Source organism: Equus quagga, chromosome 15, assembly GCF_021613505.1.
Source record: "Equus quagga isolate Etosha38 chromosome 15, UCLA_HA_Equagga_1.0, whole genome shotgun sequence".
Classification (NCBI taxonomy): Eukaryota; Metazoa; Chordata; class Mammalia; order Perissodactyla; family Equidae; genus Equus; species Equus quagga.
Genome location: NC_060281.1, coordinates 26,927,135 through 26,943,525, shown reverse-complemented (window position 1 = coordinate 26,943,525; position 16,391 = coordinate 26,927,135). Strand labels below are relative to the sequence as shown.

The window sequence follows — 16,391 nt, the reverse complement described above, 5'->3', positions numbered from 1 at the left end:
TGAGTTTCCTCACCCATTGTGCAACAAGCCAATCTCTGACACCGGGTGAAGTGGAAGAAAGTAGGAATTTTATAATTGCACAGCGCTGAGCAAGGAGAGAGGGCAGCTAACGCTGAAATCCCAAATTCCCTGAAAAGCTAAAAGGAAGGGTTTTTATTTGGGGCTTTAGGCAGGGGAGGGGGAGCATATGGCCTTGATGGTCGGAGCTTTCCCACCAGCCTGTCTTTGGCCTTGAGACTACTTGCAGAGAGGAGGGAGCCAGTGACCTTGCCGGTCAGCAGCTTTCCCACCAGCCTGTATCTCTTTGCAGGGAGGAGATAATGAATCCAGGTGCTTGTCCTTGGTGGTGTCTGTCTCTATGGATGATAGTGGATTCTGGAGCCAAGAAGCCAGGGAGTAAGCAGGGAATGAGTGTTTTGGTTTTAACCCCATTTATGCTGGGTTTAATGTAGGGAAACTGATATCAGGGTCAGTATCAATTCCCCCCTATTTTATGTCCATCCCTCAATCTTGAGGGATTTGGGACAGCGACCAATCTAGCTACTTCCTGCTGAAATGGGGAGTAGGTTGTTTCATCTCCTTGAACCAGTCTTTTAATAAGGCGGTGATGCTGGTGGGCTCCCGAAGTTAGGCCTGTATCATGTTAGTAAGTAGCCAGGTATTTTATAAAAAGTTTTTCTAGAGAAACAAAAAGAGAAAAGGTTAATGGTTGGAGCAAATTATAAACCAGTTTCTGAGCCTGGGGGCAGCCAATCAAGATTCCTAGCAGTCAGGGTCAAAGCATCTTTTGCAGTTTGAAATGTCTCTGATGGTGCCATTGGGCACTCAGGTAGCTTCTTGAGAGGCTTACACAGCAGCAGACATGAATTTTTATTAAGTTTATATTAAGTCCTCCAGCTTCAGTTTGCAAGGCTTTAGGAAAAAGGGCAGATTTAGTTTTCAATGACTCCAAATAAAAATGATGGGAAAAAAAACCCTGAAAATGTTAGTTTGGAGGTTTGTAGCCAGATATTTCAGGAGACTAGATGAATTCAAGATCTACTCCAGTTAACAGATGTAAAACAAAAATGTCAAAAACAATTGAAAGAACCAAAATCCAATATCCATAAATGTGTATTACAGTTTCTATTGAAACATAACTTTTTCTCTAAAATCATTCATTTTTATAAAGATAGCTAAATTAAGACTGACCGGTTTGCAAAATAAGTCTAGTTTTAATAAATTTGGCATAATTATTTACATAAGTACAGCAAGAATAGTAATGTATATAGGCTCTTTTAAATCTGCTTTGCTGGAACCTTATGAGGAATCTCAGGTTGAACTTTAAAGGCCTCTCGAGGCCAGGAAAGTCAGACCAAGAACTTGTTATCAGATTTTGCCTGTAGTACCTACAGATTTGGGTGAATTCCTCTCTTCGTGAGGTTCCCCAAAATATTAAGGTTCCTTCTACCTGCCAGAGGGAGCGACATTCTTTGCTCAACCTTACCAGGTCACTGAACCCATAAACACAGTACCAGGCCAATATTTCCAAGTGACTTTATTCCAGAATGTCAACCTTCATTCCCCAAAAGCTGTCTTGTTATATCCAAGCCCATATGTTTTTTTCAAATATGATGTTCCAGTCAAAGCCTTGGTAATATAACCAGTGTTTCCAATTGTGTCCTGTTATAAGAACAGATTCATATTGAACTTATGCAAACAACCATATTGCCATGAGAATGAGAATACTTACTCACTAAGACTTTCTAAATTCTGGAGGGCTCAGGTAGGGAGAGAAAGATAAATGCTTCAATTTTGTTTACAAATTGCTATAAGTCATAGTTCCTTAAGAGAATAGAGAAAAAGTTTTTTTTTTAAATCTGTAAAAACACAAAACATCAAAAATCAGCAATATCTCAATCAAAAAGCCATAAAAATTATAATCATCTCTATCGGTTTATTCAGTCCTGTGTAATTGGTTCTTGATCTTAATCTTCTATCAGCAGTTTGTGAGGTCATGAGTTTCTCTGTTAGAGTTCTGTAATTTTTACCCAGTTTAGTTTTACAATCTAAACATTTGTCAGAACCTGTACTCTAGAGTAAGCACCAGAGTCCTTCCCATGAATTTCTCTGAAGATGAAACACATTTGTAAAAACATTAAACAACTGTCTGTAAATAACAAAACATTTTAAAATGGTAATTGACAAAGACGCTTGACCATTCTTGTGACATATAATACTTTGAGATAATAACCAGAATTATGGCTGACAATCAGAACAGATCAGAATTTTAGATAATTTTTAAAATACTTATATCAATAACACTCATTTACATAATGCCATTTAAGAAAGTTTATTATTACTTATTTGACAATGCTTTCCTTATAGTCTGATATGTCAAACAAGCCTAATTAGTTTAGCACTTTTTCTTAGAGGAAGAGAGCAAATCTCTCTGAGAAGTCTCTGGGGCCCTCTGAAAGTCCCCAGAGAAACTCTTCCTCCTCTTCCAGTTCAAAAAAAGCTTTTATACAGGACTTGAATATTTTTGTGGGGGGGGAGGGAAGCTCCTCAAAAATATTAAAAGCTTTAAAACATTTGTTCAGATAGGAAATAAAGCTCATCACAAAACCACGTTCAGGTATCCATTCAAAGTGACAACAGAAACAGTCAAGGGGAAACAGAGTTAAAATAGTAAAAAAAAACCTTTTTATAATCATTTTATGAAGAGCAGATTAAAAGTTTAGGAAAATTATCCTTTTAAGAAAGAGGAGACCAAGTTTTAATTTTGTCCCAGTTGACTTTTGATATATAAATTTATTTACTTAATTGGATTTACTTTAATCTTAGCCAACTGGACTATGCACAAAATTTTACAGGGTTTTACTTTCACAAACCTTTTGTTGTTCATTTTACATTCTGAATTTGTCCCAGTACTTCAGGACAAATTTATCTTTCTTAACTCAAGAAAAAAATATTTCTATTCTTTATACCTTTTTACTGAAAGCATACATTTTACTTTCCTTGTATACAGACCATTTAGAAATCTATGTTTTCTTATAGAAAATTCCTCAGCATACATAAAACATGTTTATCAATAAGCCAAAGCATTTTTCAGTTTCTTTGATATAAGAAACCAAAGGGAGACAGATACATGCTTAGTAGTTAACCTTTAATATTTTACCTTATGTGAAAATGACCTAGATACCCAATAAATTATTATTTGATTTACCTTAATAAAGTTTGTTTCCAAAAAGATTTTGGAAGCTGTTTTTTAAGTATGCAGACTATAAAACATGATTATTGTACTTAAAACTCTTACCCAGTTTTAACAATTAATCTTAAAAACTTCATGCGACTTCACAGCAGTTAACTATTATCTTCAGTTGTTTTAAGTACCTACATCAGAACACATATAATTATTGTTAAAAAGTTTTTCCAAAACTTTTATTTTTTCCATTTATTTAGTTTACCTGTTCTTAACAATTATATTTAGATCATCTACAAAAAACCCATGAGACATTAAACAAAATTAGCTATTATACCGAGTTACTAGTTTTGCTGATATATTTTGTAACAGAGATGACATGAGCTCGTTTGACCAGTAAACCCAGGCTGTATGTCTGCATCATAGCCAATGCTGATAACTTTGAGGACATGTCTATTTTAAAGCAAACCAGCAAACTTAAACAGGCTTTCATTCATCAAAGTTAATTTTATATCATGTTAAATAACTTTGTCTCTTAGAAGTTTTTGCATATTAATTAAAGACTGCATTCCATTATGAGAGATTTGAATCCTCTTCTGAAACAGGTTTCCAGAATGGCCATTACAATTCCAAATTATCTCAAAAGTTTACTTATTTTTACTTGTTCAATTTTAGACCAGGAATTTTGGGGGAGTTGAAGCGAAGCTCAGCTTACTGGGAAGCTCGGCAAGAGAGTAGACAAAAGCAGCAGATTTGGGTTCGGCTGCTGGCATGTTTAATTATTTAATTATTTTCTCTTAAAGAGGCAGTAAAGTATTCCTAATTTTATTTAGAAGCCTCAAAAGATTAAAACAGGCTCCCTGTTGTTGCAGCTGGCTTTTCCAATTGCATACATCAGTTTGGGTGAACTGAAATTGGCCCATTTAAGTATATCAATTTTTGCAAAGCTTTATCTTAGTTTTACTAACCCTTATACTTTTAATTAGAACTTACATTAGAATTCCATTAACAAGTTTTGGTATCACAACATTGTGTAGGGGACGCATTCCCAGTTAGACATAACATTTATTCCCTAAGCAAACATTCAGGCAAAGTTGACATAACCTCTTCATATGATAGTAGCTTAAACACTTTAATCTTTATAGTCTTATTAACCTTAGTAGCCTAACTGTTGCCCCAAACAATTGCTGGTCAGGTTCCTCATTCTGATTTCTGACTCCTGACCTTTTAAATTTTTCAAACTGAGTTAAATATAACAGGTTTGTCTGAGGTCCTTTAATGTTGGGGAACCAATGGGGGGGGGTCCCTTTAGCCCATCCAACCTTAGGCAGTGTTTTATTAAAACCTTTGTTTGAACTTTATTCATGTCTGTTCCATTTATCCCATTTTTCTTTTAATAACTAGCTAAAGATTTTCATTCTGTTGAGATGAGTCCCGTGACTCTTCCTTTTCTAATTTCTCTTTGTTAATTTAATGTTTTCATTAGCATCTGTAAGACCATGAGAAGAAGCTGAGGCCCCCAAGTTTGATTAAGTCCTTATGACTTGTCATTGTATTTTCCTTTTAATTTAGTTTTTTTATAGGTACCAATAAAACAGCTGTTTATCATGAGAGCTCTCTAAAAAGTTTCCCAACTTAAGGATCTGTTGTTTGGCCCTTTTTTCCTCCGGAGACTAAAGAATATTGTGGCCGCGTGGTGTTACAAAAGAAAATCATCCCTCTTTAGACATTGGCTTATAACTATAGGTCGACCAGTTAGCCAAAGTTTTTCCTAAGGGACTCTCAGGTGGAATAGATGTGGCACCTACCATGTTAACACTTTTAAAAGGAAAGACAAACAGACAAACAACAACAAATACCAAACAAGCGCACTTTCCCAAAAACCCTCAGCCACAAACGGAAGCCAAAACAAGGACCAAAACCAAAACCAAAGTGCTTCCAGTCCCAGCTTAGTCCGTGTCCTACACTTGGGGTGCGCCCAACAAATGAATCCACTACGCAGCTCTTCCTAAATGAGCAAGGACAAGGGACCTCGGTTGTGCACACCCGGGGGACTTACCAAAATTTGGCCAGGGCGTCACAACTTCAAAACAAACGGAGGCTAGAGGGCTGCCGTGTACCCATTATTTTAGCCCAGTCCTGTTGGAAAAGGTTAACACAAAGACAAAAACAAAAACTACCAGCTACTTACAAGAGATGTCTTCCTAAGTCCTGAGCCTAGTTTCTTCCACTACCAAAGCAAAAGTGCCGTGGGCCAACAACGGCTGGTTAGCAGCCAGTCACTTGGGGCTGTCCCTGAGACAACAGGCTCAGGCAAGCTGCAGGACAGCTTTCAAGAGAGGCCTTTAGCCAGAAGCTGGTGTGCCACAGGCGAGACATCCACCTGAGACATTGTCCCATCTGGGTCACCAAATTGATATCGAACCTGAAGTGAGTTCACTCACTCGTTGTGCAGCAAGCCAATCTCTGACACTGGGTGTAGTGGAAGAAAGTAGGAATTTTATAATTGCACAGCGCTGAGCAAGGAGAGAGGGCAGCTAATGCTGAAATCCCAAACTCCCTGAAAAGCTAAAAGGAAGGGTTTTTATTTGGGGCTTTAGGTAGGGGAGGGGGAGCATATGGCCTTGATGGTCGGAGCTTTCCCACCAGCCTGTCTTTGGCTTTGAGACTACTTGCAGAGAGGAGGGAGCCCAAGACCTTGCTGGTCAGCAGCTTTCCCACCAGCCTGTATCTCTTTGCAGGGAGGAGATAATGAATCCAGGTGCTTGTCCTTGGTGCTGTCTATCTCTATGGATGATAGTGGATTCTGGAGCCAGGAAGCCAGGGAGTAAGCAGGGAATGAGTGTTTTGGTTTTAACCCCATTAAATGCTGGGTTTAATGTAGGGAAATTGATATCAGGGTCTGTATCAGAGGCATCCCACATGTCACAACTAGAAGGACCCACAACTAAAATATACAACTATGTACCTGGGGACTTTGGGGAGAAAAAGGAAAAATAAAACCTTAAAAAAAAATTAAATTAAAAACAAATCACAAAATATGTGATTTTCAATATAATTTATTTCCTTTGTAATCATATACATTTTATTTTATGCCCTTCACATTATTATTTTGAGCATGAGACCATAAGTTTTATAAGATTACAAAGGTGTCTAAGGCACAGCACATGTTAAGAACCCCTGATGAGGTGGAAAGACTCAGCTTTAGAACCAAAGAGACCTGGGTTAAAATGCTTATTTGCTGCTTCCTACTCTGTGACCTTGGGCACATTGTTTAACCCTCATTTATCTTCCATTCTTCCACAGATTCAATAAATGTCTATTGAACACCTACTTCCAGGCACAGTATTAAGGACTTAATACAGACAGACAGACAGACATAACCTTTCCTGTACAGAGTTTACAATTGAGTGAGGGAGGCAGGTGAGTCAACAGGTCATTACACAATACTGTGGTAAGTGCTTTAATAGCAGAAGGACAGAGTCCTATGGGAACTCAGGGGTGGGACTCCCAACCCAGACTTGTTGGGTCAGGAAAGATTTCCAGAGATAAGTCAGTAAACTGAGACCTCCAAGAGAAGTGGACATTAGGCAAACAAAGAGAGAGGAAGAGCAATCTAGGCAGGGGGATGAACCCTTAAGAGATATGGCATGTTTGAGAAACTGAGAGAAAACCAGGATGGGGAGAAGTAAGGGACTAACAGCACAAGGCACAGTAGCAGAAGGGGTCAGACTGGAGGGACTTGTAGCCACCTTAAGGATATTAGCTTCACCCTAAGAGAAGTGGGAAACCATTGATGGGTTTCATTTATTTATTTATTTTAAAGACTGGCACCTGAGCTAACATCTGTTGCCAATCTTTTCTTCTTCTTCTTCTTCTCCCGAAAGCCCCCCATACATAGTTGTGTATTTTAGTTTTGAGTGTCTCTGGTTGTGCTATGTAGGATGCTGCCTCAGCATGGCTTGATGAGTGGTGCCTTGTCTAGGCTCTGAACCACTGAAATCCTGGGCTGCTGAAGCAGAGCATGTGAACTTTAACCTCTTGCCACAGGGCTGGCCTGATTTTTTTTTTTTTTTTGAGGAAGATTAGCCCTGAGCTAACTACTACTAATCCTCTTTTTTTTTTTTTTTTTTGCTGAGGAAGACTGGCCCTAAGCTAACATTCATGCTCATCTTCCTCCACTTTATACAAGAGGCGCCCACCACAGCATGGCTTTTGCCAAGTGGTGCCATGCCTGCACCCAGGATCTGAACTGGCGAACCCGGGGCCACCGAGAAGTGAAACGTGTGAACCGAACTGCTGCGCCACAGGCCTGGCCCAGTGATGGGTTTAAATCATTGATGGATTGTGACAGATCAGAATAAATTTTTTAAAAAAATCACTTGGGTTTTGTGGAGCATGCACTAGAGGGATCACGACTGGAGTCAGGCACAGTGATTTGGAGATTATTGGAGAAATCTTGGTGAGAGAAGGTGAGTGTGTGGGTAGTGGCAATGGGGATGGAGAAGAATGGATAGATTTGAGAGATAATTAGGAGGTGAACTCAATGAAGTGTATATTGGAGGTTCTGCGTAATGAGGAAGATGGAGCATCCTCAGATTTCTGCTTGGACCAACAGGATGAATGGTGGTGCTATTCACTGGAAAAAGCAGGCTTAAGGGAGACCATAAGGTCAGATTTGAACTTATGGGTATGAAGTGACTGAGTGAGGATGTTCCGCAGACTTTTGGCCATATTGGCCTGAAAATCGGAAGACGGTTTTGGGATGGGAAGCCATCTGTGTCCATATGGTAAGATGCCATAGGCAGCATTTCTTCTTTCCTCCCAACTTGTTCAACATCTGTTGAGGATGTTGTTGGGGATACAGCAGTGAACAAGAAGACTGGGTTTCTGCCCTTAACCAGTTTGCCGTTTAGCCCTAAACTTGTTCTTTAGCTGTAAAAGGAAGACAATGAGATTAAATGAGATGAGGTTATGTGACAGCACCTGGCCCTTTTAATTTTTACATTTGTTTCCCTTCCCCAGAACCGGAAGAGAAGATACTTGCTGACTTTTGCTTTTGTATCCTGTCCCGGTTGGCTCTTCTGCGCAGGCTCCCTGGGCCGCCCGGGGGCGGGGCGAACCAGCACCCGAGCGGTCTTCCCCGGGGCCACGACCTGGCCGGGAGGAGGAAGCAGGCTGCCCTGTGACGTCATCAAGCTGCGCGGCCCGCAGGGCGGGACCCGAGTGCGACAGCACGGCCGGCGGACCGGGGCTGGTCGTGGGAAAACGAAACTGAGGGAAGCGGCGGCGGCTCTGGCAGTGGCAGGGCCAGGCTTGGTGGCTGCGGCGGCGGCAACAGCGGCCTGACCCCCCTCCGCTCCCTGGCAGCTCGCCCTCCCCCCTCAGCGTGAGTGCCGACGCGCGGCCCCTGGGGAGCGAGCGGGCGGGCGCGCGGGCTCCGCATCCTTCTCCCCTCCACCGGCGCCTCGGCCCCCTCGGCGGTCGTGACCCCCGCCGCCCCTTCCCTCTCCCTTTCATCCCCCACCCCCACGCCGCCAGTTCCTCGCAGCCCGAGCTGCCGCTGATGTACGTCCCTGCGCACTTGTCCACACACTCACGTTATCTTCAAATGAGAAGCCTGGCCCGGGGAGATGGGAGCTCTCCTCCTCCCTCTGTGAATAGGGGTGGCAGTGCGAAACCCAGGCCCAGGGGGAGAAGCCTGGGGAGGGAATTTGAACCCCATCCTAGGGGAACAGCAGGTAGAACCAGGCCTTCTGCCTTCCACTTAGAAGTTCCCTGCGAGAGCACATTCTTCTGGCCTGTGTAGGTCGCTTGAGCTGGGCATTGGTTAGCTGTGCGGCCTTCCCCGCTCGAGCCTCAGTTTTTTCCAGCGGAAAATGAGAGGGTTGGATTAGATGATTTGGAAGGCCCAAACCTAAGGTGGTCTGGGGAGGAGCATCAGTGTCTCCTGCCTTTCATACGACTGTTTCCTCCTTTCTTTTACCCACCCCAACATAGTCTGCATTGAGTTTCCCCTGCTTCCAGTCTCCCCCGCAGTCGCTAAGAATCAGAGGACTGTTTTTGCTTTGCTTATGGGCCTTCTGGGGGGGATTTAAGACTGGTTTAAAGCGAAGTGTGGCTCAGCCTGGTCTTGCTTTGTTCCATGTCTCCCCTTCTTCCTACTTCCCCAGCATAGCCCCAGCCTGTACCTGGTTAGAGGCTGCCTCCTTCGGAAGGATAAGATTATACATTGGGTTGACTAGCTCATCCTTGAACTGGAAAGAAGTGAACCATGTGATTCAGGGTTTTGTGAGGTTGAGGGGATCAGTTATGTTTGGATTGCCTTGCGCTCTCGCTGCTGTGACCGACCCATGCTGTAAGCCTGTTCTTGTGCCCCTGCACTTCCCTTTCCCCAAGGGATTGCAGCCCAGCTGGTCACCCACCTGTTTGCTCCTGTGTTTTGAGTCCTCTCTCTTTTCTGAGTCCTCTTACAGCCAATCAGTTGTGTGTAAACCACACTGTATTCACGACTACCTTTGCTTGCTCATTAACTTGAACATTCCTTAAGATTTCAGGGTCTCATGGTCACTTTATTCCATCTCATTTTTTATCTCATGTTTACTTTTCATGTACCTACCAATGGTGCCTGCCTGTTGCCATTCTTTGTTGTGGGGGTGGGTTCCTGTTCTTAAAATTGTTTTTGTACCTGAGTCCTATGATATGGCTACCTCCAGTCCCAATAACTTTCCTACTGTTCTCTTTCCTCAGTCCTGAGTCAACCACAGCTTCCATTCCTTTCTCTGGTTAAAAACTTGCCCAATTCTTTCATGTTTCCAAACTTCCTGAAGTAAACCAAAAACCAGTATTGGTATTATATTATGTAATCTCTTAATTGTCATGTTAAAATAATAATGGTGATGGAAGTATCATTCAGGGATGGTCTCTTTACCTTGGAAATATTGGTTGAAACTCATTAGGTTTCATAATTAATTTCCAGTGTACGTTGTTGTCATGCATGGCCAATATTGCATCAAAAGTATAGAAAACAAGTATCCAAGGCCTTTTTTCCTCTGTGGCTTGTGGAGTTCATCCATAACTTTTTGGTGCCTGAACCAATGGCCCAGAGGCCTTTGGGTCTGTGAGCACTACATTTTCCAGTAAAACTAACAGCTATTGCTGAAATCCAGAACTTGGCTACGCTCCTTCCTGGATTTCATTCCGAGGAAGAGACTATTCAAGTGCTGGCATCAGAAGCTGTTTGGAGTTGCCAAATCCCATCCCATTGATGATTTATACTTTAGAATCCCTGCTCTGATCCTAGTGGCTCTGACAAGGGCAGCTAACTGTCTGGATTTATGGTTGCAGTAACAATGAAGAGGAGAAGTGATCCAGAATGCACTGCCCCTATCAAGAAACAGAAGAAAAGAGTTGCAGAGCTTGCCCTGAGCCTCAGCTCCACGTCCGACGATGAACCTCCCTCCTCTGTCAATCATGCAGCAAAAGGTATGCTTCCCATGTGGTCTGAGGCTCCTGGCCTTCTGGTTGTTTGAATTCCTGGAGCCTGAATTGGGCAGAATGCCGTACACTGCCCTTTGAGGAAATAAGGCAAATTCTACAGAGTGATGTTGGCTGTAGACTCTCTTCCCTGTTGCCTTTCTCCTACTAGGAGTGGGGAACTTGTTTTTAATTAAAAAATTGGAATTTTTACAGAAGCGCGTTAGTTCTGTTGTGAGTCCTTCAGTAGGTGGCACTCTTTTGCTGCCTCAAGCCAGTTAGAAGTAGTTGTGAGTGTTGAGTCCCCTGTGCTCTTAATAGCTGTTAATGATCCTGGGGTTCTTTCACAGGGGGTGGACTCTTTGCTGCAATGATCTGGCCTAATTCCCCTCAGGTTTTTGCATTTAGTCTTCTCAGTTCCCTCAGCAGTTGTGATCAGAAATACCCAAATGAATTGGAGCATCTTTGTGTTCACTGTTTACATTAAGCTCAAAGGATGTCAATGATCTGGTTGAATAAAACTAGCATTTTACTTTGCCTTTTTTTTGTGGTATGGACATTCACAGTTTACACAGATGCTTTCCGTGAGAAATTGTAAAGTGTCTAGGAGCTTGCCTCAAATACCAAGCAATTAGAAATAGCTCTGTTTGCATTTACCTTGACTTGCAAGTTATGTTAATTTCCTAGGGCTGCTGTAACAAATTACCACAAATTGAGTGGCTTAAAAACAACAGAAATTTATTCTCCATGTTCTGGAGGCTAGATGTCTGAAATCAAGGTGAGAAAGGCTTTGAGTAATTGAGGTTACTAAGTGAGAAGGCAAAAAAATATTGGGTGCATTGGTTTTAGGGACTGTTGAGGAAAGGGAGTTTTGATTCTCACCTGGGACTTGAGCAGTATTGGGAGAAATGGCCTACAGAGGAAAAAAGGAGAGCATGTCTGGGGGAATAAATGATACTCAGGTGGTGGAGGTAGCTAGTTCTAAGTAGACCTTGGGGAACATTGCTCTCAAGTGACATCTCTTTGAAGGAGAGGACAACTCTGAGGTAGAGGAAGGTATATGGTTAAGGATCTTTCAAGAAAATCAGTCTGGTTTAAATTTCAGGCTTTTAAAAATGTGACTCTGTGGGCTAGCCCCATGGCCGAGTGCTTGAGTTTGTGTGCTCTGCTTTGGTGGCCGAGGGTTTCACTGGTTCAGATCCTGGGCGTGGATCTAGCACCACTCATCAAGCTATGCTGAGATGGCATCTCACATAGCAGAGCCAGAAAGACCTACAGTTAGAATATACAACTATGTACTGGGGGGCTTTGGGGAGAGGAAGAAGGAGGAGGAAAAAAAAAGATTGGCAACAGATGTTAGCTCAGGTGCCAATCTTTAAAAAGAAAGTGACTGTGAATTGAGATTATCCCCTCCCCCACCACAAACTCCCTTTAATTGTACCAGATAGCTTTAACCTTTTCTGGAAATAGCACCACATGACTCAGTCAGGATTGACTATTACTGTTGTGTGTACAGAATAGAAATCTAGAGGTGGCCAGTACCTTGTATGACTGCCAGTAGGCCATTTGGTCCCTTTCATTTGCAGAAAATGAGGTAGGAGGCGGAGGCAAACAAACATTGCTGGATTTCCTGGGTCAGTTTATTTTAGGAAAGGGCAGCTCCATATTGACACAAAAACTCTGAGGGCTAGAGTCTGGTGTCTTCATCAGCAAGATTGCTTTCTGTACCCCTCCCCTCCCAATCCCATGCCTGGCATGGAGTAAATGCTCAGTGAATATTTACGGAATAGAATTGATAGAAGGCAACAATAGTATCTTTTCCAAGAAGCTTAAAATGCTTCACCTCTTTCACTTTGCCTATCTCAGCTTCAGCCTGCAGAAGATCATTTCATTAAGTAATTAGCATTTATACCATCTCCGTTTTGTGTTGGCTCCTTTTAGGTGTTCCCTGGACAGTGTGCCCTGGTAGTTTACTGTTTGGCCAGAAACTACGTATCCCCTGAGATCTATACGCAGCTTTCCTATTCAAGTCATTGCATTCAAGCAGGTGTATTGCCTTTTGCTCCACTTCTACCTGGTCATACTGTTGAACAAGTGATTGAAAAATGCTCTTTAGGGAGTACAAATAGAAAACAGAAAAACTGTAGTTACTGTTTCTGTCTGGGCCTTTTTTTGTTTCCTCTGCTAGATCAATGTGATGACTCATTAATAGATCTATTTAGTTTAATCAGTTTGTTTATTTTACATTATTGACAAGGTAGCTACATTACCAGGTCGGAGACTGATGTTTGACCAGAGTAAAGAAGAAAAAGGGATGTTGTCATGGTTGCTGTGGCATCATGCGTTCTTTTGAGTATTTTAGGATGAGTTTTTATGTATTTAAGAGGAGTTTGAAGGCATTTTCAAGCCTTAACTCTTGGAAATTTGCTATTAAATAAGAACCTGTTGAAGTGAGGAGAGGCAGATGGAGGTCATCTTGTTCTTTGGTTGTTTCTCGCGGGGAAACTGTGGTCTCGACCTCCAGACAGTTTCCTTTCTCCTCAGCTGTGCATCCAGTGTGGCTCCTGGCCCTCCCACAGGGCGCTGCTTTGGAAGTTGCCAGGCTCCTTCCCCTCCACCAGGTTTCATTCTTCCCTAAACAGGCTATTTTCCCTGAAACACCATCGCTTTCCTGTCAGCCCAGATTCATGACCTTAATCAAAAACTTCCTTTATCCGTATCTGTTTAAATTGCTCTAACGAGTTGCCATTTGTCTGGCATGAAGGAAAAATTGAGTCTTTAAACAGGAATAAGTGTATTCCACAGCAATTGTTAGGCAAGATGTGATGTTTATTAAAATCCATAATTTATTCTTCTGTATCTGTGTGCTGCTCACCTTGGCCATTAGGGATTGGAGCTGCCCCTCTTTGTGTGTTGTCACTGTCATTTTTAATCTTGGCGTGTTTACCCTACTGTTCTATTGCCTTGTGAAAATTTTGCCAGTATCTGGGAAACCTCTGATTCTTTTATAAAGTGAACCTTTCTTCTTTAAAATGACTTAAGAGTAATGATTTCCATCAGGTAGAGAAGAAATCTTAAATAAAAACTCTAAAGAGTGTTTTGGGCTTCCTGGTAGGTTTTAGAAGGGGAGCTCCTGGGAAGGTAAATGGGAATGCCACCTAGCTTTGGCAAGTTCTTAATGAAACCAATGATTTTAATAGACTGACCTTATTACTCCTGTTAATTTATATCCTCATTACAGGATTGCTCAGTGTTTGTTAAATTCTTATCAGTCTTGGGAGGCTAAACCTCCTCTTTCGTTCCTGTTGCAGCCATGATAGTTATCTCCTTTTTGTCTAAAAAGAGTGGCCCCAGAGGCCCAGGGGTAAAAATAAGTAGTGGCTGTGGCAGTCTGTGGACATCAGGACTAATTTAGGAACTTTGTCTTAAATCATGTCAGGCTAAGAATTGGTTTCAAATACCACTTGAAATAAAAGAGAGAAGTAAGGCTTATCTACTTATTCAGTGCACTTCTGGATAGCACAAAGAAATGCCTAGTAGGATATATTTTAGCTTTCATCAGCCTCACTCTCAGAACCTGGACGGGACAGCTGTACGCTAGGTAACACCTAGGGAAGAGGAATGGAGTGCAAGGATCTTTGTGCCAGAGTCTGGGCTGGAATTTTGCACTAGAATTACCACCGATTTGCCTAATGAGACTTCCAGCCAAATTTGGTTCTCCCTCTCATTTTGGTCCAAAAATGTTATAAAGACAAAACAAAAGATCTCCCTGTGAGATCTGAGGGTGACAAGAAGCTGCATGCCCAGGAATGATGTTCGTACCACTGTCCTTAAGCAAACTTAACAGACTGACACCTCCCTAAAGCTGGACCAAGGGCACACTCTCCTTTGAGAAGGATACCAGATGTTCCTAAACTTTTCATGGATAGACCTGTGAATCCCCACATAGCTGGTGAAAGGGATAATAACTGGTTTAACATTGTAGCTTGTAATTAGTTAGGACCCTGGATCCTGGGCTGCCCAGAAGGAAACTTTAGGGCTGTGCTTAGGGAGCTGCCCGCAATCCTGGTACCACCTCTTTCTATAGAAAGCAGTACAGATTGAAGGCATAGAAGCAACCGAGTGAAGAGAATCTGCGCCTTTGGAAGCGTGCAGTTCTTTAGCATGTGGGCACTCTGTTGCAGAGCGCATCTCTCTCCTCTGCATGAGAGATAATAGTTAGAGGCCCAGGCTTAGTCTTGAGCCACTTAGGAGGTCTTTCCCTTCAAAGCTGTCTTCTGAAGATTTCTCTGGAAAGGAACCAAATTCTTGCAAAGGCCTGGAATGGTACTTTATTTCTTTATAGCTTTATTTTTTTAATCCTGATTTTCAAACTAATAGATTCTTTCTTACACAGAAAATGCAGAAAGGTGCAAAACAGACGATAAATATCACCTCACTTTTCGGTTTCCATGGTTACTCACTGTTAATGTTCTGGATCTTTCCTTGTGAGTGGTACTCTCTCGCACTCTGCAATGTGTGCTGCATTGGTCCATGTAAACGAGTCAGCTCTTTATTGAGGGAATTGGATAGCCACCTTAAGAGAATGGGGCAGATTTGATGCCTCTCCTACAGGGATATTCTCAACTAAAAGCCCTCCTTGCTAATGCTTAGGAGCTAGAATTTTGGTTTTAAGTTTATTCTGATTTTTTCACACATGTTCACCTTCCTTTTTTTTTTTTTTTCCTTTTTCTCCCCAAATTCCCCTAGTACGTAGTTGTATATTTTAGTTGTGGGTCCTTCTAGTTGTGGCATGTGGGACGCCGCCTCAGCGTGGCCTGATGAGCAGTTCCATGCCCGCACCCAGGATCCGAACTGGTGAAACCCTGGGCTCCCAAAGCGGAGTGTGCAAACTTAGCTACTCGGCTGCGGGGCTGGCCCCTCCTTTTCTTTCTTTTGCAAAATGTTATATCCTTAAAAAATGCATATTTATCTTAGCTATTAAATTTTTAAACTCTCTGAGGATAGGGTTGTTACTTTTGGATAGTACTCCATTGTATATGGCGTGGACCTCTTATAGAACAGGTCCTGAACCCAAGTTGTCCCCTGATCCATTAAACAATATCAGTGTTTTGTTCTCTGACAGATCTGACAGATGTCCTATTTCAGCCTAGGGCGTGGGGGAGGTGCTAACCACTAGTCCCAGGAGGACCCAGTTCTCTTTTTGGCTATAAATATTCCATCTTCATGCTTAAACTTTTTGTTGTTGTTGTTTAATCTTTTTGAAAAAGATTTTTTTAAAGATTTCCTTTTTTTGGAGCAGTTTAAGGTTCACAGCAAAGTGGAGAGGAAAGTACACAGGTATCTCCTAAACCCTCTGCCCCTACACATGCATAGCCTGCCCCATTATCAACATCCCTCATAGTGGTACATTTGTTACAACTGATGAACTCACAGTGGCATTATTATCCTGAGTCCATAGTTTACATTGTGGTTCACTTTTGGTATTGTATACTCTATAGGTTTGGACAAATGTGTAATGACATCTGTGCTTACACTTTTTAAAAAAATTTTATTGAGGTCGTATTGGTTTATAACATTATGTAATTCTGGGTTTACCTTATCATAAATCAGTTACTGTATAGACTGCATCGTGCTTACCACCAATAGTCTAATTTTTATCCATCACCATACATATGTGCCACTTTATCCCTATTGCCCAACCCCCACCCCCTTCTCCTCTGGTAACCAC

General features: G+C 42.0%; 1 protein-coding gene across 1 annotated transcript in view; it reads left to right on the top strand.

Moving 5' to 3' along the window:
- Positions 1–8,385: 8,385 nt before the first annotated feature.
- Positions 8,386–16,391, top strand: part of CMTR1 (cap methyltransferase 1) — a 55,356-nt gene continuing 47,350 nt past the window's right edge. The window contains exons 1-2 of the mRNA XM_046639058.1: positions 8,386–8,573; positions 10,532–10,669. Of these exons, the coding sequence (XP_046495014.1) occupies positions 10,537–10,669 (133 nt within the window). The 5' untranslated portion in view covers positions 8,386–8,573; positions 10,532–10,536. The remainder of the gene's footprint in view (positions 8,574–10,531; positions 10,670–16,391) is intronic.